The sequence below is a fragment of the Carcharodon carcharias genome, chromosome 19 (assembly GCF_017639515.1).
Source record: "Carcharodon carcharias isolate sCarCar2 chromosome 19, sCarCar2.pri, whole genome shotgun sequence".
Classification (NCBI taxonomy): Eukaryota; Metazoa; Chordata; class Chondrichthyes; order Lamniformes; family Lamnidae; genus Carcharodon; species Carcharodon carcharias.
In genome coordinates, this window is record NC_054485.1 from 66,791,612 (window position 1) to 66,817,343 (window position 25,732).

The 25,732-nt window shown below is 41.9% G+C and overlaps 1 protein-coding gene across 1 annotated transcript in view; it reads left to right on the top strand.

Moving 5' to 3' along the window:
• Nucleotides 1-25,732, top strand: part of LOC121291210 (complement C4-like) — a 209,586-nt gene that overhangs the window by 59,197 nt on the left and 124,657 nt on the right. Inside the window, exons 8-16 of the mRNA XM_041212296.1 lie at nucleotides 1,633-1,738; nucleotides 4,040-4,166; nucleotides 4,536-4,651; nucleotides 9,099-9,242; nucleotides 14,641-14,838; nucleotides 16,538-16,732; nucleotides 18,384-18,533; nucleotides 20,924-21,050; nucleotides 23,765-23,836. Of these exons, the coding sequence (XP_041068230.1) occupies nucleotides 1,633-1,738; nucleotides 4,040-4,166; nucleotides 4,536-4,651; nucleotides 9,099-9,242; nucleotides 14,641-14,838; nucleotides 16,538-16,732; nucleotides 18,384-18,533; nucleotides 20,924-21,050; nucleotides 23,765-23,836 (1,235 nt within the window). The remainder of the gene's footprint in view (nucleotides 1-1,632; nucleotides 1,739-4,039; nucleotides 4,167-4,535; nucleotides 4,652-9,098; nucleotides 9,243-14,640; nucleotides 14,839-16,537; nucleotides 16,733-18,383; nucleotides 18,534-20,923; nucleotides 21,051-23,764; nucleotides 23,837-25,732) is intronic.

Genomic DNA, 25,732 nt, shown 5'->3' on the forward strand with positions numbered 1-25,732 from the left:
CTAGCTCTCAACAAATCTAGGTCCCCTACCCCCCCGCCCTGTGATCTACACTGGCTCCCACTCAAGCAACATTTGCATTTTAAAATTCTCACCATATTTTTCAAAAAGCTCCATGTCATTTCCCCTCCATATTCCCTTCCGAGACAGCTTCACTCCTCAAACTCGGGCCTCTTGTGTATTTCCAAATATCATTGTTGCACTTTTGGTGAAGTCAACAGTTGCCTAGGTCCCAGGCTCTGGAATTCCATCTCTACTCCTCTCCACATCTTTACCTCACCTTTTTTCCTTTAAGACACTTCTGAAATGTACATCCTTAAACAAACGTATTTTTCAAATGACATGATGTCTCCTTATTTGGCCCAGTGCCATAAGTTGTTTTAAAATGCTCCTATGGGTAGCCTTAGGATGGTCCACTATGCTGAAGGAACTAAATGAACAAACATTGCTGATGTTGTTGCAGTGAATTTTGTATGAAATTGCAATTCCTCCATATTCACATTGGGTGGTGAGGTAAGCTGACATTGTCATTTTGACCAGGCAATGCACGCCCTGCCCGATAAACTTGTCCATTGACTGCAATGAAACAGACTATCGGGTGGGACCTAGAAAAGCCACCCACGAAATGCTTTCGGGGAGGTTTCTGACTCCACATAAATAGAGGTCAGCTCATTAGGCTTTTGAAATCATTGATGTTTGTTCTTATTGTTGTCCAGAGTTTTACCACCAAAGTGAAACTCCATTATATGAATTCCTACCCTTAAATCTTTGGAATAATTGCAACATTCTGTTTCATCAAGATCTTCTTTGACTGTTTATTTATTAACTCAGCTCTCCACAGGTTTATTGTTCCACTTGTTCCCCTCTTCACCTGGCTATTCTAAATGTCGTCTTCACAAATTAACTTCATTAATTTATGCTTATAATGAAGTCAACATTTTGATGTCTAGTTATTTTATTCATTCTTTTCAATTAAATTCTCCTGATCCTACAGGTGGGATTTCACCTTAGGCTCTGCAAAGCTCCTAGTCCACTCATATAGTCACTGTACTAAGGATCCTTTCCACATGATGCTTTGCCCAATTTACTAAACATGAAGGGACGAAGGGAAATTTTGCACACCATAATTTCTCCTGTTTGTGCACACAAAAGGTTAATGTGAATCTGGCAATTTTCATTAAACCATTTTTTCTCAAAATTAATTAGTATGTTTGCATATTCGTCTGTATTAAATATCACCGTGTGTACCAAGATTTCATGTTGTAAAGTTTGCAATGGACTCTTGCTACCTTTAATTTAAATATGTTGCAATAAATGTAGTTGGTAAGCAACAATAATTCTTCCAATTAACTTATCTACTTCTTTTAAATGAGGAATAATGACAGTAAGTAATTAATTACAAAACAAAGATTGAATTCAATTGTCAATTCATTACCAATGGTGCAAGCTGGTTCACTGTGTTAACCAGCTCACTATCGCATTAGGGCAATGAGGATGGACAATTAAGGCTAGCCTTGTCCATATCCTTAGAAAAAATAAAAAACAAGCAATAATAATGAGGCTTCATTTCCACATTGCTATTCTTCCAGTTGTTTATAACCAAATACCTATGAAACTTATCTGCTTTTTTGAAAGGCACACATACGGTGAGGCTGTGGAGGGAAAGGCATATGTCAGGTTCGGGATCCTCCATGGAAGTGGCAATAAGACGTACATCGGGGGACTAGAACAAGAATTAACGGTATGTAGGTATTTATGGTTTTTGTTTTTGGGATGTGGACACTTGAATTCAATTTGGTACTTGTATTGGAACTTAATCTCTGCTATTCTTCATTGCCTGTACCTCCCATGATGATTCTTCACAATGGTCTGCCCGTGGAACCTTAACGGGAATCAAAGACAAATGGAACATGTTAATTTTCCAAGTTATGGTGGAAGTTCAGAAACCTCCATCGAGCTCTAATCCACCCCTCATCCCAATTCCACTCCATGTTTTCAGGCTTCAATGCATTTCTAATTATATTTCAAATACTGTAATTCACCAGGAATAATATATTATTCACGGCCTAAAGATTGTGTTTATGATAGAGAAGCATGTAGCAATAATACAATTGACACAGAAATGGAGAAACCTGAGAAACCAGAATCCATTAATTACAGTAAAATTGGTTGAGTGGATTCAGATAGGCCTGTTCAGAATGATAACATTGTGTCATGGTATATTGGGAAGATTATTTTGACCGGTTGTTAAGTTGGCAACTCGAGAGCAATAGTCACCAAAAGGGCATAGGAATATATTAGGAAAAAATAAGAAGACGGTTGCTTAGACTTGTTAATAACAATGGTGGAAGCAGAATACAGGGGAACATTTTAAAGCAAAGTGGATCAATAATTGAGGCGATAAGACAAACCTTTGGACACCAAAAGCAGGGAATGATGAGATGTTCATCTTTGGTAAGCACTGAGACCCTTTGGAAGTCAGGACCTGTGACAAGTGTTTCAATTGTCCAGGCAGCTTATAGCATTGATTTGTGCTGCTCGGGCACCTCTGAAAACATATTTGATACTGGCCTCAGTGTGGAGATTTTGGCCTGTTGTGCAGTACTTAATTGCTGGGGTATTGTCCTGTTGACCATTTCTGGCGTATGTCAGTGATACACAATGGGCGCCACTCCACCTTGCTCCCTTCACACATTCCTCTAAATTACCCCCACTCCCACAACACCCCCAAAACTCCCAACCATATGACTTCTCCTGACAAATTATGCCATGATATGACTGTTCATTCCTGACCACTCACCCCATAACATGCCCCCTGACTGCTCAACCCTTGAATACTCCACCCCCTGCTAAACTACTCCATTAATGACACACCCCTTCGTCTACACATACCCACGAATGTTAACTTTCCGCAACTCACACCCCAAGTTCCCAATACCTCCAACCAGCCATTCCCACAACCATTCAGAACCTTAAATAACCACACACACACCCAACTAACTGGCGACCAACTACATACCACCCCACAAAAACTCAATCCACTAGAATATCCACCCCTAACCTGACTACTTACTCCCAATAAACTATCCTACCACAAACCACACCCTCGACTAACCACAGCAGATCCGATACCCGGTCCGTGTCAACACATGCCCATGTATACACACCCCCTGATTAACCCCCCCCCACCCGTCAATAGGGCCGTCAATACCTCCCCCAACAAACTATCCACACGACTACCCACACCTTCAACTATACACCCCCTCCCCTGTCTATCCACAATGGAACCCACAAACTGACCCAACTAACCACTCGTGCCACATGACCACCCTCCCCACCTCCACACCCTGGGACTACCATCCTATCACATCCCCACTGCCCCTGCCCCGCCCCACACCGCTTTGGTCAGATCAAGAAACTAGGATGAGGGTGGATGCCATGAAGCATGGATAACTTGATAATTCAAGATAACATTAGCTCAATAAACAGTGAATTCAGTCTAAATGGTTGACATTTTATTAAATGAGAAAAAGTGGAAACACAAAGCAGAAGAAGTATTGAAACAGGAGTAGGCAATTTAATCGAACAACCTTTCCTTCCATTCAATTATGCCATAAATGATCTTTGTCTTAACTCAATCTACCAGGTCGTTTGCATCTCCTTACTAGGCTCACCCAACAAAAGTCAATGAATCTCAATTTTGAGATGTTCAATTGACCCTCCATGCGCCATTTCTTGCACACTTCACTCTCTCCAAGGACCATGATACGATGCCCACATTGGAGCACAGTACTCCAGATGGTGTCTGAAAAGAGATTCATAAAGCTAAAAGATAACTCCCACTGCTTTGCATTTCAACCACCAGCCATACACCCACCCAGAGATAAAGCCAAATATTCCATGCACCATTTTAATTATCTCGTACACGATCCACAATGTTGAGTGTTGTTATGCAATTTCCTTTTGGTTGAAAAGCAGATTTTAACATAATACTCTCATATTAATTCTTAACGAATAAAGATATCTCTCTCCTCATTTTCAGATGGTGCATGGAAAAGTCAATTCATCTCTCAACACTCAGAGTCTATTGGAAAAATCCAACCTGTTATCCAGAAATGAATTAGTGGGACTGCACCTCTATATGGCAGTGACGACTGTGGAATTAGTCAGTAAGTAAGCTAGATTAAAGTAACCCAGTGTGTTTTGCTTTTACAATATAGTTCATAGTGATAGTATATTTTAATATATGGGCCAAACGTTTGGGTTATGGACATCCCGTCAGTTACTGCAGGTAACCATCTGAACTGCACATTGAAAGCAATGCAAATAAACATTGGGAGAGATGTAAATTGGGCTGCTGAATGCTTGGTCCATGCTTACAGGCTGTGGCTCAGTTGGTAGCACTGGTGCCTTTTGATGCAGAAGGTTTTAGGTTCAAAGTTCCCTCCAGAAGCTTGAGTAATTCATCTAGATACACACTCCAGGAAGACACAAAGTGAGAAAAATGATGGACTGAATGCATCTCTAATCTTTTACAGGTGGTGAAATGGAAGAGCTTGAACTCAGCAGCATCAAATTTGTTTCCTCACCATATGTGATTGATTTATCAAAAACAAGCCGGCACTTCATGCCAAAGTCTCCTTTTGCTACAGTGGTAAGTAACCAGATAATCAGGGCAATTTTAGCACTGATCTCTAGTTCACTGAAGGACAGGATGGCTGGTGGGGCTGGGGGTTTGGGCTGGTATTACTGGTGGGGGTGGGGTTATGGCAGACTGGTCAAGAAAGTAAGAGCTCATGGGATCCAAGGCAAAGTGGCACATCGGATCCAAAATTGGCTGAGAGGCAGGAAGCAGAGGGTGATGCTAGAGATCCAGTTTCTGTGGCTGGAAGTCTGTTTCCAGTGGGGTTCCACAGGGCTCGGTGCTGGGGCCCTTGCTGTTTGTGTTGTACATAAATGATTTGGACTTAAATGTAGGAGGTATGATCAAGAGTTTTGCAGATGACATGAAAATTGGTAGGATGGTAAATAGTGAGGAAGATAGCTGTAAACTGCAGGAGGGTATCAATGGGCTGGTCAGGTGGGCAGAGCAGTGGCAAATGGAATTCAAACTGGAAAAGTGTGAGGTAATGCACTGGGGGAGGGCTAGCAAAGCAAGGGATTGCACTGTGAATGGTAGGACCCTGGAAAGTACTGAAGATCAGAGGGACTTTGATGTGCATATCCACAGTTCCCTGAAAGTAGCAGGGCAGATAGATAAGGTGGTTAAGAATGCATATGGGATACTGGCCTTTATTAGCCGAGGCTTGGAAAACAGGAGCAGGGAGGGAATGCTGGAGCTGTATAAAATACTTTTTAGGCCACAATTGGAGTACTGTGTGCAGTTCTGGTACCACATTATAGGAAGGATTGACTGCACTGGAGAGGTTGCAGAGGGGATTTACCAGGATGCTGCCTGGGCTGGAGGCTCTGAGCTATAAGGAAAGATTGGTAGGCTGGGGTTGTTTTCCTTGGAGCAGCGAAGGTTGAGAGGGGACCTGATAGAGGTGTATAACGTTATGAGGGACATAGATAGGGTAGATAGGAAGACACTTTTTCCATTAGTAGAGGGGTCAATAACCAGGGGGCATAGATTTAAGGTAAGAGGTGGAAGTCTAAGAGGGGAGTTGAGGAGAAAATGTTTCACCCAGGGAGTGGTGGGTGTCTGGAACTGCCTGGAAGGGTGGTTGAGGCTGAAACTCTTGCAACATTTAAGAAGTATTTAGATATTTACTTGCGTTGCCTTAGCCTCCAGGGCTATGGGCCAAGCACTGGAAAATGGGATTAACGTTGTCAGATCTTTGTTGGCTGGTGCGGACATGATGGGCCGAATGGCCTTCTGTGCTGTAGACGTCAATGAGCCTATGGGTGCAGTGGGGATTAGACCCTGATTTTGCAACCGGCCCTAATTTTGCTTTCCATCAAGGCCAATACTTGGACAGGATGGGCAATCATTAATCCCCACCATCCATGGGATTTCCACAAGGTCAATTAAAGGTCCAACACTGGTTTGCACAAGTTATGGATTTTCCTCATGCCTGTTGCTTAAAAAACGATTTTGCATCTCCTTATATGCAGGCTGTCCCAGATTTTCTTCAAGCATTTTTTATTCAGTCAGAGATTGTGGGGGTCTCTGACAAGGCCAAGATTCTCCCATGTCTACGACTAAAGCCACCACTGCGGGTGCTGGAAATCGGAATTACTGATTGATTGTTTTTAAAAGCATGTTGGAAATAATCGTCATGCCAGACGGTATCTGTAGAGAACGAAATGTGTGAGAATTTCAGATTGATTATATATCTTCAGTGTTCTAGTAATAGAGCTGAAACATTAACTGTTTGTTTCTCTGCAGATGTAGCTTGACCTGATGAATATATTCAACGATTTCTGTTCTTATCTGCTGGCCCCTGATTACATTTGAGACGAAGGCTCTGAGCCACCTTCTTGAATACAGCTATGTGACACGTTAGGCCATTTCAGAGGGCAGTTAAGATTCAACCACATTTCTCTGGGCCTGGAGTCACATGCAGACTGAGTAGAGACTGCAGATTCTTTCCCTAAAACATGTTAGTGAAACAGATGGGTTTTCACGACAATCCTGGTCTCCATGAATGACATTTGACCTTTGTTACTTAATTTATTTAATCAATTGAATTTAAATTTATATGCTGCTGTCATCTCAGATCATTAATCCAGGCCTCCAGATAACCAGCCAACTAAAAGAAAGGCAGTGCCCCATGTCCGCCATAGTTTGCAGGAGGTTTTGAGATACGCTATTCAGAAGTGTTCATAGCTTCTTTGCTACCACTGCTCTATGTCCGGACAATTTATAGTTGAAAATTAAGATGCCCTTACTTACATGTAAATCACAGCTTTCTTGGATCTATCTCCTAGTTAACTGTGAAGAGAGATCTCTGTGCTCCAGATCAGTTTTTAATGGTATGAATCCTACAATCTGACTGCTTTTCACTCTTCCAAACAATAAAATCGTTGACAGTATTTGCTGAATTTTACTTGTCCTAGTCCAAGTACAGAATACAAGCAGTTAACTATATTGCACCAGTTTAATTTGGTGTTTAGCAAATACAGACAAAAGAAGAGTTTCAAAGAGTCACAAATCAGTTTTAAGCCAACACAGTCACTAAGAAGCTGGAGTTTGCACTGAAGACATTCTCCCGCGTGTGGCAGTTTAAAGAGGATGATATTCAATGGACATTGTTATACTTCCCAGCTGATATGCATTGAAAGCAATGCAGTGGAATATGTATGTGTCTGTTTGTGCGTGTGTCTTTTTTTGTGTATGTCGGTGTGTAGAAGGGGGTGGGGTGGTGGCGGTGATGGTGGGGTGGTGGAGAAGCCGCCTGCTGTGCGTGACCCAGCCCAATATCACATCCATCTGGCATTAGGGAGGAGCCAAAGTCCATTCCTTACAGAAACAGCTGAACACATTGCTAAATTGGCCTTGGGATATATCCAGGTTTTCTCACTGGTGATTATCAGATCTTAATTTCTCCCAAAAAGTTGAAATTAAGGATATAATAGACGACAGAAATATATCAGGTCTGACAGCATCTGTGGAGATGAAGACAGTTAAAGTTTCGAGTCCGTATGACTCTTCATCAGAAGATCTGATGAACGGTCATACAGACTCGAAACGCTAACTCTGTCTTCTTATCCGCAGATGCTGTCAGACCTGCTGAGTTTTTCCAGCTATTTTTGTTTTTGTTTCAGATTTCCAGCATCCACAGTATTTTGCTTTTCCCGACAGGAATACATCACTGGATTGTACGTGGGCGGTGAAATGGCAAATGGAATTCAACCTGGAGATGTTTGTGTGATGCATCTAGGGTGGTCAAACAGGGCAAAGGGATACCTAATAAATGGGAGAATACTGAGAGCTGAAAATGAAGTGAGGGACTTTGGAACGCATGTCCACTATCTTATAAAGTAGCAGAGCAGTTTGATCAGGTGACTTGGACAGTGTATGGAATAATTTCCTTTATTCTCTGAGGCATAGAATATGAGAGCAGGAAAGTGAAGCTGAAACGTTATAAAACTTTTGTTAGGCCACAACTTGAACAGTGTGTGCAGTTCTGGTCACATCACTACAGGAAGGGTGCTATTGAGATGGCACAGAGGAGATTTACAAGAATGTTGCCAGGGCTGGAAAATTGCAGCTATGAGGAAAGATTTGTAAGACGGGGGTATTTTTTTTGTCTTGGAGATTTGACTGAGGTGCTCAAGGTTGTGAGGGGCCTAGATAGAGTGGATGGAGACACCCTCTGTTCCTCAGCAGGGAGGATGGTGACTAGGGAGATTAGATTTAATGTAATTGGTAACTCTTTCAAGCCTAAACAAATAAACTAAGTTAACAAATCAGGGGACAGATTCAAAGGCAGCTCCTTCAATGTAATTGGTAGATGGATTAGAGGGGAGGTGAGGATTTTTTTCCACCCTGAGTATGGTAAGGGTCTGGAACTCACTGTCTGAATGGGTACCAGAGGCAGAAGCACTCAACACGTTTAAAAGTTGTCTGAATATACAACTGAGGTCCTGTGACCTCCAGGGCTATGGACCAAGTGCTGGGAAAATGGGATTAGGATGGGTTGCTCCTTTCTTGGCAGGCACAGGCACGATGGGCAGAGTGGCCTCCTTTTCTTGCTGTACATTTTCTAAATTTTCTAAACATCTACAAAAGGTGAATGCATAGGGGTGTGGGGAGAGGGCACGGGAGTGGCAGTATGTGAATTGCTCCTTAGGACAGCCGGCATGGACAGCATCGGCCGAATGGCCTTCCTCTGCGCTGTGATGCTTCTACGATTTTATGAATAGAAGACATTCCATATAAGAACTTCAAGAACATTTTCTTCCATTTCAGAGGCAGTTACTGCAGCTTGAGCATTTGGCAAATCACAGCCCTTTCTATACAGACACTTTCTATACAGTAAAGAATATCACGGATCAAATTAAAATAAAACTGGCTCAGGGATCTATGCTAATGTGATGCACAGGCATTTGAAGAGGATATTCTCACGACTGCTCTGGGATATTTGTGTCAACAGGCAACTGTATCCTATCCTGATGGAACTCCAGCCGTTAATGTGCCTGTGAACATTGAGGGAGGACGGACTAGAAACACCGATCAACATGGTCTTGTTGTCTTTGAAAGGGAGGCCCCAGAGAATGTCAGCGTTCTGAGCATGAAGGTAAAACCATTCATTATGAACCATAATAAAATCAATAGAATTGTTGTTTTACTGTTTGAAAAGTTTAAGATGGTGTTATAAACAAACCTAACAGCTGGAGAGATTCCATCGAATTACAGTGAATACAAAGAATGATATCGATCTACACAGATTTACAGAGAATTACATTGGATTGCACGGAACCGCAGGGAACTGGCAGAATTATTATTTTTTATTCATTCACAGGATGTGGCCTTTGGTGGCCATCCCTAGATGCCCTTGAGAATGTGGTGGTGAGCTGCCTTCTTGAAGGTACATCCACAGTGCTGTTAGGAAGGGAGTTCCAGGATTTTGACCCAGTGGCAGTGAAGGTTCCAGTGTCTACGTCAATGCTGGGTGATCTGTCCGGTTTCATTATTTTTTTGTGACTTTGTAGCAGTTATAAGTAAATAGTTTGCTAGGGCATTTAAGATTCAGGAGTCACATGTAAGGATGACAGATTTCCTTCCCTAAAGGGCATTAGTGAACCAGGTGATTTTTTTTACAACAATTGTCATCATTAAACTTTTAATTCCAGATTTTTATTGCATTCAAATTCCATCAACTGCTGTAGCAGGATTCAAACCTGGGTCCCAGAGTAATATCTCTGGATTACTAGTCCGGCAATAATACCGCTACGCCATCACCTCCCCCTATAGTAAGTGACATGGTGTTACATATAACGTGGCGTACAGAAGTAGGTCACTAAACCCATGCCGAGATTTATGCTCCAAAGAGCTTTCTATCACCCACCTGCATCTCAATCTATCGACTGAACAGCCCATGCCACCCTCTCCCATGCTTAGGCATCTTTCCCTTAAATGCATTATTTGCAGCAGCTACTCCCCGAGCAATCGAATTCCGCATTCTCACCATACTCTGGGCAAAGACGTTTCTCCTGAATTCCTCATTGGATTACTTAGGAGCTGTTTCCCCCATTATGCCCACAATCCATTGACCAATTATACGTCATTAACATCCATCCAAGGACACATGATATTCCAGTCAACACAGCAGCAATGGCCAAGGACCCCGCTGAAGACCTGGGGAGGGGGGAGATGGGTGTTGAAGGGGTCTCAGAAAATCCCTCGCACTTAGTGCTTTTCTTCAGCAAAATGTGGGACTGCAAATTTAGGCGAATGATTGCTGATGGAACGTGTTGAGCTAAAGGATATTAACATTCCATTTCTGAATCAAAAATAAATTCCCTAGAAATTGTGGATTCCTCTTTCTTCCAGTGGCTTTGAGTAGCAATTTTGTCAAGATACTCGGTGGATACAGAGATGGAGAAAATTATTTTGCTTCAGCTCCAACCGGTTCTCCGGTTTTAAACAAATGATCAGTTACGCAATAATATTTGTTAAACTTTATTTGTTTATTTTGGGCTTTAACATTAATTCTCAGGATATGTCCATCTCTAGCAACATTGATTAACCATTCCCAATTGTCCCTGAGCAGTTTGAGCGGTTTCTTGAACTGCTGCAGTTCATGTGCTGTGGGAACAGCCACAGTGCGGAGGGAGAGAGTTTCATGGGTCACAGTAAAGGACGGCACTATAGCTGCAACATGGAATGGCGTGTAATTGATGTCCCCATGTGTCTGTTGTGCTTGTCCTTATAACTGCTGTTTGCACATTTTGGAGACGTTGCCTGAGGAGTATTAAGGAGTTGCTGTAGTGCAGCATGCAGATGGTACAGCTGCAGACAATGCTGGTGGGAACAAATGTTTAAGGTGGCACATGGCGTGCCAATCAAGTGGGCTGCTTTATGCTGAATAGTGTCAAATTTTCTGAGTATTGCTGAAGTTCCCCTCATCCTGGCGAGTGGAGAGTATTTCATCACACTCCTGGTTCTGCCTTGCTTTAAGGAATGATGAGGGGTCAACAAAAATATACCAAGTTCTGTACAAAATATCTAATGGCCAGGATTTCACGGTCAGCTAGTGGGGGGGCGGGCCCCGCTTTCTGATGCGTAAAATGACGCGGGATAACATCGGGTGGAACTCCCGACGTCACCCCGCCTCATTTCAATTTTCAAGTCGGCGGGGACTCAACCAAACCAGCTGTGCCCCCACCGACCTGTCAATGGCCAATTGAGGCAAAGTCATTTACGTAATTAGTGGACCTTAAGATTGGTGGGGAGGCTGGGAGCCCTGCCGGGCATTGGAAAAACATGAGACCTCATCCACAGGCTGGATGAGGTTTCACGTAGGCTTTTAAAAACTTAATAAAAGTGTCACTAAAAGTGATGGACATGTCCCAACTCATGTGACAGTGTCAGGGATTTTTTTTCTGTTTTTAACATTCTTTAATGTGGAGCCGGTCTCTCTGAGGCTGCACTTAGCCTCAGGGAAATGAGTGCGCTCTTCCACGCGCATGCTTAAAGAGCTCACTCTCTGGTTTAGGGAACCCCCCCACCTGCACAGCAAGTGCATAGTGATCGGAGGCATGGCTCCACGAGCCCACTCCTGAACAGCCCCCCCGCCGTGCCCTCCGCCCGCCCCCACCCCCCCCCACCCCCTTCCACCCTCCCCACCCCCTCCCACCCCCCCGCCCACCAACAAGGGGAAAATTCTGCCCAATGATTAGTGCTAAGATCATTTAATCTAATGTTGATAATTTGTGTTGTCAGTATTATATTGAAACAAATAATCCACCTTGCAACAGAATCGATTTATGGAAAATAGTTACCGGCCCTGGGAGAGATGGGACCTGTACAGGCTGGACGAGTTGTACCTAAACATATCCAGGGCCGAGTACCCTGCTGAGCAATTTGCTCAGGCGATTGGTGAATGGTTAAACTAACTTGGTGGGAGTATGGGGATCAAAAGGTAATTCAGAGATGAATTTAAACATGCACAAACCACTGGGAGAGGCAGGTAGCACCCGAGTAAGAAATAGTAAGAAATGACGTGGGTTCAGATTAAGGGAGAAATTAATAATGTTTAAATTGCATCACTATGCAAGTTTGGGAAGGCACCGAGTGTGTTAAATAGGCTTAGTGAGTTAACAGGCGCAGATTGCCAAGTGGCGATGTGATGTCATGGCTATAACAGAGACCTGGCTCAAAGAAAGGCATGACTGGATATTAAATATTCCTGGATATGACATGTTCAGGAAAAATAAGATAAGCGTGGAAGGAAGTGTTGTGGAGAGAATGGTATGACAGCATTGGTTAAGGAGCACATGCAGTATTCAGGGGAATATATTATTTTGCCAGACCTATGGAGCAAAAGCTGTGCATTTGCATTGTTCAGATGAGTCAATGAGGCACCAGCTGGTGGGGAAGATGTAGAGGAAGACATTTGCAAGGAAACTATAGAGATGTTCATGATTTATAGTGCAGTCATAATGGTGGACTTTAATTAACCAAATATGGACTGTGGCAGTAGTAATGGAAAGGGAAGAGAGGTGTAAGGGTTCCTTGAGTGTGTTCAGGAAACTATGGACAGCAGTATGTTTCCAGGCCAATGGAAAAGGACCCAGTGCTGGAGGTACTGCTGGATCTGGTACTTGGGAATGAGTGGCGCCAAGTGGATCAAATGTCGGTAGGGAAAAATTAAGGGGACTGTGATCATTGTATTATAAAGTTGACAATGGAAAAGGACAAAGGACAATCTAGATTAAGAGTAATTAAAATGGGGAAAGAAAACTTCAATGGGGTAAGAATGGGCAAGATATACTGGAATCAACTGTTGGTGGGTAACATGGTAATTGAACACTGGGCTGTCCCGTTGTGAACACTATCCTGTTGAAGGGGAAAGTTAGGGCAAACAAATCCAGAACTCACTGGATGATGAAGGAGATAGCGATTAAGATGAAGAATAAAATGTGTGCATATGACAGATGTCAGGTCAATAGCACAATGAGAACCAGGCTGAATATAGAGGGATGTGAGAAGCAAATAAGTAAAGCAAAGAGAAGGCAAGAAAATAAACTAACATCTAAGATTCTAGAGAATGAACAAGTCTTCTACATGCATATAAATAGTAAATAGGTGGTAAAAGGATCACTGGGGCTGATTGGAGACCAAAAAAGGAGATTTATGCATAGAGGTAGAGGACATAACTAAGGTATGGATGAATAGGTCACATCTGCCTTCACCAATAAGGAAGTTTCAGCACACTTCATGGTGAAAGAGGAATGAATTCTGACACTGGAAGTCACTAAAAATGATAATGACGAGGCATTGGAGAGGCTGTATGCACTTAAAATTGATGTGGCACCAGGGCCAGATGAGACACGTCCAAGAATACTGAATAAAGTGAATATGAAAGTTAGGAGCTGCTGGCCACAGTGTTCCAGACTTAGATGCAGGAATGGTGCCAGAGGACAGGAGGATTGTAAATGTGCAAACAACTGTGTAAAGACATTCTCAGCAAAGTTAGACAAGTCAGCTTAACATCAGTTGTGGGGAATCTCCTAGAAACCATAATTTGGGACAAAATTAATAGTCACTTGGTGGAATGTTTTATTTTAAGTAAAACCAGCATTGATTTGTTCAGGGAAAATAGTGTTGGACTAACTTGCTGGAAGTTTTTGATCAGGTAACAGGAGGGTTGATGAGGGTAATGATGTTGAAGTGGTGTATATGGTCCCCCAAAAGACATTTGATAAAGTGATGCAGCACAGACTTGTGAGTAATGTTATAATTTGTGGAATAATAGGAACATTACGGACTGACTAGGCTTGCATCCACTGGAGCTTAGAAGAGTAAAAGGCTACTTGATTGAAATATATTAAAACCATGAGAAGAATTGACAGGCTGGATGTGGGAAGGGTGTTTCCTCTTGTGGGAGAACCTAGAACTAGATGTTACTGTCTTAAATGAGCGACCTCTTATTTTTTAACAGAGATGAGGAGATCTTTTCTTCTCTCATTTAGTTGTGACACTTTGGAAATCTCTTTTTCAAAAGGCAGTGGAAACAGAGCCTTTCAATACTTTAAAGGCAGAAATAGATATATTAATGATAAGTAAAAGAGGGAGAAATGTTATCGGGGATAGGCGGGAATGCAGAGTTGAGGTACAATCAGATCAGCCATGATCTCATTGAATGGCAGTGGGGCCGAGTGGCCGACTCATGGTTTTAATTTGTATGTTCATATGTTAGTATGGCGTAGATGGAAAATTGGCTGAGTGACAAGTTTGTGTCGATAAATGGTGTTTTCTCTGCCGTCAAATGGAATCATATCTCATAAGGCGGAACTCGTCCATCTACACTACCAATACTTAGCGATCAATTCATTAACCAACAACCAAGCAGGGAATAAGATTATTAACTGCTCAGCTGCTCAGGGCAAATATGCCTTACTTGGGGGGATATGGTCAACTGGGGCCTCCTTTTTGCAAACTTATAATGGCTCGTTGTGTTATTGGTTTAGGTGACAGCTGGAGATGGGAAACTTGTTAAAGAATTCAGTGAAGGAATGGTGACGGCTCAAGTCTATCAATCTCCCAGCAAGAGCTACCTTCATATCCGGGCTCCACACACAGTCCCGCAGGCGGGTCAGGATATATATGTTGAATTCCGAGCTATCACAGAAGCGAACAGTGGAAACATTGATTATTATTACTACATCGTAAGTAAAATTAACCAAAGGTAAGATTCTTACTTGCCAAGTTGAAATGATACAAATGACTCGGCCATCAGATACCAATCGTCACTCCAAAGGATTTTAGACACATTTACATTGTGACAGGGGGAGGGGAGGTGGTGTGGGGGGGGGGTCGGTGGGTGGTTGTGTGTTGAAATTCATGAAGATGTTTTCCATTGTCTCCTGTACATCCCACAGCATGATGGTGACTGAAGTATTAATATTGTACAGAACACTGGAGATAGTCCCACTGCTTAATGATTTAAAGCCACTTAAGAGGGAAGTCACCTCAGTTTAATGTCCCATCCAAATGTAGCACCTCCAGCAGTGCTGGCCTCCTTCAGCACTGCACAAGTATTGTCAGCCTGGAATATGTACTCACGTCTGTGGAGCGGAGCCTGAACCTAGAACCTCTTGAGGCGAGAGCGAATGTGCCAGCCATTGCACCATGTCTAACATGCTTCTATTCTATTGAACTTTGTGAATCAACCATCAAATATTTTTATTGAATTGATGAATCTGAATGCAAACGTCCTTTTCCCAAGAATGTGCAATGTTAGGCACCAGCCCTTGTGTTTTACCTGAATTCAAGGAGTGGATATTTTACCTATGGCGGTTCTGAGCCTGACTATTCTCTTCCCTTGCTGTCCCCTCCTACAGCCAGCATCATCATAACCTGCATGGGACAAGGGAAGGGGTGGCATTGGGCGAGATCCCAGCGAATATTACGCCACCGCCACAAAAAAAGTCAACTTTTTTTTTCCTGGTGTACACCTGGTCACCAAAAAGCTGAAAACCGGCAGATGGTCACTCAGTTGTTACATGCCACATTATCTTTCGACAAAAGAACAGAGGAGATTTCCTCAGTAATCTGGGCCAATAGTTATCCATCACTGAGCCAATTATCATGTCATCACATTGCTCTTTGTGTGAGTTCACTGTGTGTGAATTGGTTGCTGTATTTCCCAAATTACGGCCTTTCACTGCCGAAGCACTTCCTTGATCGTAAAGCGCATTGGGGCATCCTGATTCATGGAAGGTGCTATGTAAATGCACGTACATTTTTTCCCCATTTCAGAAAAGGGCTTGCATTTTTCTTGGCTGATGCCTTGCTAGTAATTAGCCTGGGAAAACCTGCTTGACATATGACAGTGCCAGCCCATGTTCCACTGTTGGAGAAATTGACTTCTCAATAAACAAGCCTCTCGCACAACCAAACAGCGAGGTTCCAAAACATGGCACTGTTCCTGACGCCTCCACTGTGCAAGTGAACAACATGGCGATTCCCAACACCTCCTGCAGCCAAGGCACGTTGTATCCTTCTCTCGAGCCACATGATTGCCAACTACTAACTCAGCCCGCACTGACAATGCCCGCTCTCTCTTGGCAGTTTGTCCATTGCTACGCTATAAACATTGATTTGTTTTTCACATTTGTAGACAATGAACACAGGGCATGACAGCTGAAACCTTCAGTTCATTATTCCCTGATAAAGTATCCTAACCACTTCCCATGTGTTACCTTCAATATTCGGATTCCTTGGAGCTTGATACTGTTGCACTGTGCCACGTTGTTATTTTGCTTCAGTGGAGCGGAATATAGGACAGAGTGTGCAATGGTAGCTGATTCTAATGTCTGCTTTGTGTTAACACTGCTCACTCAGTCACGTCTGTTCTCTCCATAGCTCATGAGCAAAGGCAAGGTGATCGGCTCCGGTCAGATTCGGAAGGCAGATCCAACAAAACTCCGACTTCAAGTGAGCCTTGACATGGTTCCTACGTTTCGCCTTCTTGCCTACTATTACATCGAAGCAGGAGGAGGAAAGGAAATTGTGGCAAATTCGGTTTGGATTGATGTGGAGGATCAGTGCGATGGGCGGGTGAGTGGACACTAATGATTTCTCATTTGGTTTTTTTGGGAGAAAATGTTATTTTTGTTGATCGGGCAGTTCCATTTTATTTCTCCAGTCTACTCCCACTCTGACTCTGACCCATTCCTTGCCTCCTCCACTGTTCCGCTGTAGCTCAGTACAAGCTCAAGGAACAGCACATCATCTTATCCTCGTCACTTTACAGTGTTTCGGAAGTAATAGGTTTAACAGCCGACACGCTGAGTATTCCCAGTAGTTTCGGTATTTACCTCAGATTTCCAGCACCTGCAGCACTTTGCTGCTGCTGCTGTTTTGTTTCAGTGACAATTATCCCAAGAACAATTGGAACCTTGCGAAATGGTCGCTAATCGCTTTCCTACTTTCGAGTGAGGAGGTTTGTTGACACAATTAATGAAACCCGTTTTTATTTCTGAGTCACTGGCAGAGCTGAGCACGACTGTGCCAAAACAGGGAATATGAGCAGGTCAAAAACAAAAACAGAATTACCTGGAAAAACTCAGCAGGTCTGGCAGCATCGGCGGAGAAGAAAAGAGTTGACGTTTCGAGTCCTCATGACCCTTCGACAGAACTTGAGTTCGAGTCCAGGAAAGAGCTGAAATATAAGCTGGTTTAAGGTGTGTGTGTGGGGGGCGGAGAGATAGAGAGACAGAGAGGTGGAGGGGGTTGGTGTGGTTGTAGCGACAAACAAGCAGCGTCAACTCTTTTCTTCTCCGCCGATGCTGCCAGACCTGCTGAGTTTTTCCAGGTAATTCTGTTTTTGTTTTGGATTTCCAGCATCCGCAGTTTTTTTGTTTTTTTCAATATGAGCAGGTAAAAGGGCAAGGCACAGAGGATGATTTTACCCCATCCCGGGGCCGTGTAGATATTATGCGCCATGGACTTGGTACTGGGAATTGCTTAATTTAACCTATGAGTTATCGAGCTCTGTGCCTTTAAATGTGCCAGTTAAATGCTCTGTGCCTTGCCCTTTTACCCGCTCATATTCCCAGTTTTGGGCACCTTCGTGCTCAGCTCTGCCAATGGCTGGGAAATCAAAACTAGTTTCACCAACTGTGTCAGCAAATCTCTTCTGGAACCCCCTCCCTAACAGCACTGTGGGTATACTTACACCAGATGGATTGCAGTGGTTCAAGGAGGCAGCTTGCCACCACATTCTCAAGGGCAACTAGGGATGGGCAATAAATGCTGGCCCAGCCAACAAAATAGTTTGGCATATGATTGATTTGCGACTAACTAATATTTATGGACCTGTTTTTGTTTTTGTTCACAAATGGATGCATATTCTCTTCATCAGCCACATAAAACCTTTTCACGAACATAAATACATTTGTCAGGTCATCTGAACAACTTCACTATTCTAGAGGAAATAGCCCAAAAGTGCTCCCTCTTTCTTGGCAAATATTACCCCTCATATCTGGCATCATCCCTTGTGAATCATTTTTGCGCCTTCTCTAGTGCCTCTAAACCCTTTCAGTTAACAGATCACAAAATGCAAAATGATCAAAAGTATTCACACTGTATGCATTTTTAAAGTTATTTTACTAAACTGGGTAATTTTTAATCTGTTTGTAATTCCTGCAGTGTATGTCTTTCTGGTAATTGATTAACTCGACAACCGTCTTCTAATTAACTTTTACAGATTGAAATAAAGGACGTAAATAAATCCCATGGACCGGGTGACACGTTTGATCTGCAATTCTCCACCAACGATGCAGCAAATGTCTCATTTGTTGCTGTTGATTCAGCTGTGTACATTCTAAACAACAAGAACAAGCTCACACCCAGGAAGGTAGAGCTTCCTATCATTAGGTTATGGACATCTCCTCTGTTAATTTCTAATTAAAGTGCAAATATTCTAGCACGAGTGAAAGGGGGTTTGGTAACTACTGGAACAGACAGGCCTTCCTGAATGCAGCTGTATTACCTCCATGGTACCAAGGTCAAATATGTCATTAAGAGGCTGCGGAGCACTCTGCTGGGGTGGAGGTGGTTGTAGGGGTGGATGGTAAGCTTTGAAGTGTCGGTTGTCATGCCCCATTTTGGTATCAACGGCATAAGTAGAGAGAGTGGCCTTCCTTTACAGAGGGAGTTAAGAAGAAAAGCAGCAAGCATACCTCAAAGGTAGCAGCCTCCCAGTACCATGACCAAGTGAGGAATAGTAGAATTACATAGCTGAATGCGTGGCTGGAGAAGTGGTACGTTTGGGATGACTTCAGATTCCTAGGACATTGGGATCTGTTCTGGCGAGATGACACCTTAACAGGGCAAACTGGATATATCTGAACAAAACTGGAAACAACATTCTTATGGGACGATTTACTCTATGTGAGTGTTTAAGCATCTTGGCAAGAGTGAGAGAATCAGGAGAAAATACTTTGGAGGAAAACTAATGTTCAGAGGTAATTGCCAAATGCAGAAAGCACCAGTGTAGGAAATAGTAAGTATAAGTCAGAATTGGAGTAATAACAAATGCAGTAATATCTGAATGAGTTTAAAGTGCATGTATGTGAATGAACGGAGTGTGGTAAATAAAGTCGGTGAGCCAAAGGCACAAATGACCTCATGGAGATATGGCGATAATGGAAATCTAGCTGAAAAAAATAGAGGGCTGGGTAATTAATCTTTCTGGATGCATGGTTATCAGGAGAGATAGGGGAGGGACAAAATGAGCATAAGTTACAGTACTTATTAAGAATGTTGCAGTACTGGAGCGAGGGGATGCCCTAGAGGGATCAAGGACTGAGTCTATTTGGTTGGAGCTAAGAAACATTTGAGGTGTTATTGCATTACTGGGTGTATTCTCGAGGCTACCAGTGTAACTAGTGGCTACTAGTGGTAAAGATTTTGTGATGCAACAGCTAAAGAATCATAGAACCATAGAAACGTTATGACGCAGAAAAAGGCTGTTCAGCCCTGTGCCAGCCAAATAAGAGAAAAAAAAGTCTAGCCGATTATTTTAATCCCATTTTCCAACAATTGGTCTGTCGCTTTGTAGGTTACAGCATTTCAGCTGCTGATCCAGATGCGTTTTAAATGAGTTTGAGGTAGCAGTGGGGGACCATATTGGAGATAGTGACAATAATATAGTTAGATTTAGCATCATTATGGTAAAGCAAAAGGAATGTATATCGTAAATAAACAAAGGTTGTGTCCAAGTGAATTGATGCATAATGATCAAAAGCATTTGAATGCAACATGAAGGGATAAACAAAGAAATTAGACAAGATAAGACAAGACTGACCCAACCAAGCAATAAAGAGAGGAAAAAAAAACACATAGAATAAGATGGTGACAGAGGCAATGATGTAAGTTTGTTGAACTCAACATTGAGTCCAGAAGGCTGCAGAGTGCCGAGAGGAAAGATAAGGTGTTGCTCCCTGAGCTTGCCTTGAGCACCACTGGGACACTGTTGCAGGCCATGTACAGAGAGGTAAACATGGGAGCAAAGTGGAGAAGCCTGATCTTCTGGTTCCTTGTCATTTAAATTCGTTTAGTCTAGAGCTTTGAGCACAAAAGTCTCTGGGGAGGTGGTGGCATAGTGAAATTATCTGGACTTGTACTCCAGAGACCGGAGTAAATCTCTGGGGACTCAGGTTCAAATCCTGCCAGGCAGATGGTGGAATTTGAATCTAATAAAAACCTGGAATTAAAAGTCTGATCATGAAATTATTTCTGGTCACCTATTCACTAATGTCCTTTGAGGAATGGAATCTGCTGTCCTTACCTGGCCCACATGTGGCTCTAGACCCACAGCTTAACTAGACTCTGAACAAGGGCAGTTAGGGATGGGCAATAAATGCTAGTTGACCCAGCAATGCCCATATCCCATGAATGAATGAAAAAAAAATAAACCAGGTTTACACTCACCATTCATCACTGATCCAACCTAGCAACATTTGTAATGAAATAAATATTGTTTGAGCACTTATGATGCAAATGTTTGAGAGACCCTCTTGGTAAAAACCTGTTTGCCTTATTTCCAGCATTTCAACACTTGAAAAGTATTTGCTTCAAATTTGCCTGAGAATGTGAAAGGTGCTATAATAATGAAAATTATTAATTTACTGTTTCCCCGAAACACAGGGACATATTACACTTACTTTGCAGCAGAACTAAAAACAATTGTTTTCTGAACAGCTGAGCATGTTTTGCAGTTTGATTTTTTTTTTCTGTAAATAGGTATTTGAACAAATGAATGTTTATGATCTGGGATGTTTCTATGGAGGTGGAGTTAACAGTGTTGGTGTTTTCAAAGATGCTGGACTGAGTTTCATTTCTGATGTGGGCATAGCGTCAGTTAGACATGGTAAATATAACACCATTTATACACGTGATATATTGATAGATACATCAATACATAGATTGGTAGATAGATATATCAATACATAGATTGATAGATAAGTAGATAGACAGACAGATGCACAGACAGACAGGCAGATAGATGCAGAAGATTGTTCCCCAGACTCTCCGCTTGCTGTGAGAGGAAAAAGAATCTCACCTCCGTCTTAAATTGAAGAACCATATTTTTAACTGTGTCCCCTAGTTCTAGTCTTTCACTGGGAAACACATCCTTTCAGCATCCACCCTGTTAGGCTCCCTCAGGATCCCATTTATTCCAATAAGATCAGATCTCTTACTTCTAATCCCAAATAGATACAGGCCATACCTCGTCAACCTTTCTTCATTAGATAACTCCCTCAGCCAAGGAATCTAACGAGTGAACCTTCTCTGAACAGTTTCTAGAGCAATTATGCCCTTTCCTGAAGAAGGAAACCAAAGCTTATATGCTGTTATCCAAATGTGGTCTCAACAATGCACTGTATGACTGTATATCCCTGCCTTTATCTTCCATTTCCTTTGCAATAAACAACAACTCTCAATTTCCCTTCCTAAATACTTTCTAGACCTGCATACCAGCTTGTTGTAATTATTGTACCAGGACACCAGATCCCTCTGTACCTCAAAATTTTGTAGTCTGTCTCAATTGAGATAATGTGCTGTTTTTCCATTCTTCCTGCCAAAGTGGAGAGGTTAAGGTGTTCCTATATTGTACTCCATTTGCCAGGTTTTTGTCCACTCATTTAACCTGTTTATAGCCATTTGCAGACTGCTTGTGTCATCTTCAAAACTTACTTTTCTACTTATCGTTGTGTCATCAGCAAATTTTGGTCCCTTCATCCAAATCATTAATGTAGGTTGGAAACAGCTGAGGCACCAGCACTGATCTCTGTGATGCTACTCTCGTTACATATTTCCAACTCAAAAATGACCAATTCATACCAACTCTCTACTTCCTGTTAGCTAACCAATCCTTTATCCCTGCTAAAATGTTAACACCTACACTATGAATTTTTTTGTTTGCATAGTAACCTTTGATGTCAAATGCCCCCTTGTCAAATGCTTTCTGGAAACTTAGGTACTCAACTTTTCCAGGTTCCATTATCCACGTTGTGAGTTACTTCCTCAATGAACTCTAGGAAATTAGCCAAACACGATTTCCCTTTCACAGCTGGTGCTGCCTGATTGCACTGAGATTTTCCAAGTTTCCAGCTGCAATTCTGGGCATTGCAGATGTTAAGATAACTGCCCTGTAATTTCCTGTTTTCTTTCTCCCTCCTTTCTTTTTGTTATTTTTCAATATGTTGGTACCGTTCCAGAATCTAGGAAATTTTGGAAAATTAAAACCAATGATTCTACTATCTCAGAAGCCATGTTTTAATGAACCTAGGATGAAGTCCATCAGGACCTGGGAACCTGTCAACTTTTAGTTCTAATAATTTTCTCATTACCCTTTTCCCTGGTGATTGGAATTGTTTTAAGCTCCTCCCTCAATTTCACCTCTTACATGCAAACATAGAAACTAGGAGCAGGAGTAGGCCATTCAGCCCTTCACGCCTGCTCCGCCATTCATTATGATCATGGCTGATCATCCAACTCAGTAGCCTGCTCCCGCTTTCTCCCCATACCCTTTGATCCCTTTCGCCCAATAGCTATATCTAACTCCTTCTTGAAAACATGCAATGTTTTGGTCTCAGCTACTTTGTTGTAACGAATTCCACAGACTCACCACTCCCTGGGTGAAGAGATTTCTCCTCATCTCAGTCCTAAATAGTCTACCCTATATCCTCAGACTTTGATCCCTGGTTCTGGACTTCCCCACCATCGGTAACATCCTTCCTGCATCTACCCTGTCTATTCCTGTTAGAATTTTGTAAGTTTCTATGAAAGCCCTTGATTTACAATTATTTCTGGAATGCTATGTGCATCTCCTACAGTGAAGATATTTGCAAAGTACCTGTGAAGTTCATCAGACACTCTTATCTTCTATTATTAATTCCCCGAATCTCTCTCCAGAGGACCATCACTTCTACTAGTGCTCTTTTCCTTTTATATCTGTGGAAATTCTTATTATATGTTTATTTATCTATAGCTAGCTTTCTCTCATAGTCTAATTATTATTCTTCGTATTTCAATTAATACTTTGTTCAAAATTGTTATTTTTTTACATTCCGTATAATCTTGACCTTTTCATCTTCGCAGAATTGTACACCATTACTTTCAATTTCATAATATCTTTAAATTCCTTGGTTGGCCACGACTGGTCCATCTTTCTCCTAGAATATTTCATTCTCACAGGCATGCATCTTTGCTAAGTGTTTTGAAAATCTCCTCAAATGTCTACCACAGCATGTCTACTGACCTTTCTATTAACCTGGTTTCCCACTTCACCTTAGCCAACTCTGTCATCATACCCTCATAATTGTCTTACTAAATTTAGAACATTAAACTCACTCTTCTTTCCTCAAACTGAATGCGAAATTAGATCATGTTATTATCACTTCTACCTAAGTGTGCCTTTACTGAGAAGTCATGGATTAATTAATCCTGCCTCATTGCGAATTACCTGCTGTCTGATTTCTTAGAGCAGCATGTTCTCAAGCCAATGGTCCCAGAAAAAGAAAACAACATTTCTATTTTGGAATAGCTTTGATTTGGAATTTGCTTTGGATTAATTTGCAGAATATTCATGCAAAAATGAAATCAGAAGAAAGAGGAGAGCATTAAACCTGCAGCGCCAATATACTGGAAAAAGTGAGTACGAAAGAACATGCATGAACTGCATTCTCCATTTCTGTGTATTAATCAAACTGTCTTAAAATGAGGTGCAAATAACAACTTATTTCCATTGATACAACTAAGTTTGATAGTCACACACACTATGTCAGTCTACTCTCCATGTGACAAAATGATATAAAGGTACTGGAGAAATTGAAAATGAAATCCTTAGGATGATACCAGAGCTGATGAGGAACTATTAAACAGGCTGGAACCCTTTTCTCTAGAAAAGAGAAATCTGCCAGAGTGGCCTAACAGATGGCTATAAAATTGAGGAGGTATTTAATACAGCAGGCATAACAAAGAATTTGTAGGTGGAGAACAGAGCTAAGGATCATCTACATAAAAAGTCACTATTAAATACAACTGAGATGTCAGGAGAAAATTCTTCCTTCAGAGTGCCAGATTGTGGAACTCACTATAGTGAGGAATAGTTGAGTTGAATGGTGTAGAGGTATTTAACGGATACTAGGTAAATATATGAAGGAGGATGGAATAACAGCATGTATTGATCGGGTGAGATGAATATGGGATGATACTCTTGTGCATAAATCCCAGCATGGCTGTGTTGAATGACCTGTGTTTGTGATTGTGCTGTGTCTGCATCCTTCAACCTGTTTCTATGCTGTACGTTCTATATAATATAACATTGAAAGCATTGAAAGACTGCAGTTCTTATTGCTTTAAATCCTCTTCTAAATCACACTCTATCATGAAGGTTATGAATTATGTTTCCAAATGCTCTTCCTTCAGTAAAAGCAAAATACTGCAGATGCTGGAAATCTAAAACAAAAACAGAAAATGCTGGAAAAACTCAGGTCTGGCAGCATCTATGGAGAGAGAAACAGAGTTAACCTTTTGAGTCTGTATGATGACTGAAGAAGGGACATACGGACTCGAAATGTTAACTCACTGTTTCTCTCTCCACAGATGCTGCCAGACCTACTGAACTCTTCCTTTGGTTCCTGCTCAAGGTCCTTAGCGTATTTTGGAAACTAATTCTGACATACTACCGTAAAACTGTTGTGTTAAAGTGAATTGGCAAGGATTCAAGGCCTTCTGTATGATGAGCTCAATCTTTTGCTTAGATAGGTCAGAGGTTCAATTGGTAATGATAAGAAAAATTGTCAATGTTTTCGGCTGAGGGCATTTCATTGCGCTACTGTTGAATATTTCTGATGAACGGTCACCGACCTTAAATGTTGAGCAATTTCTATCCCCACAGATTCCGGCAAACTCGCTATTTTTTTGGCCCCTGCTTGTTTTGTTTTTAGTTCAGATCTCCAGAATATGCAGTGTTTTTGCTTTTGAAGTATTAATAACCTAGCATGGGCATTTGTTCATGGGCAGTAAGAGTTTTTTTTTCTGGAATTGTGAAACGCAAAATCAATTCTTTTGGTCTGTTACACATCCACAAAATTTCCAGCTCTGTTGAGTCTGATCACAGGAGACAATGTCAGACTGTGCAGGGCAAATTTCTAACCCAATTGATAGCTTCCATCGTGTGACATAGGAAGAAAGAGAGGTCATTCATTCCCTCGAGCCTATTCCTCCATTCAATCAGATCGTGCTTTATCAGCATCCTTATGTTATCCATCTGCCTTGGATTCATATCCTTCTGTACCCTGTTGGAAAAAGAAACTATGGATCATAGTTTTAAAGTTAGTAATTGAATGACCAACTACAGCCTTTGGTGAAATTAAGTTCCACACTTCTACCATCCTTATTATGAAGAAATCATTAATTTCACTCGAGCTCCTGATGCCGATTTAATATTTCATCCCCTTGTCTTTGGCTCTCCCACCAGTAACAAAGGGTTCCACAAATTACCTTAGCAAACCTTTGATGATCCTGAATCATCAAACAAAATAC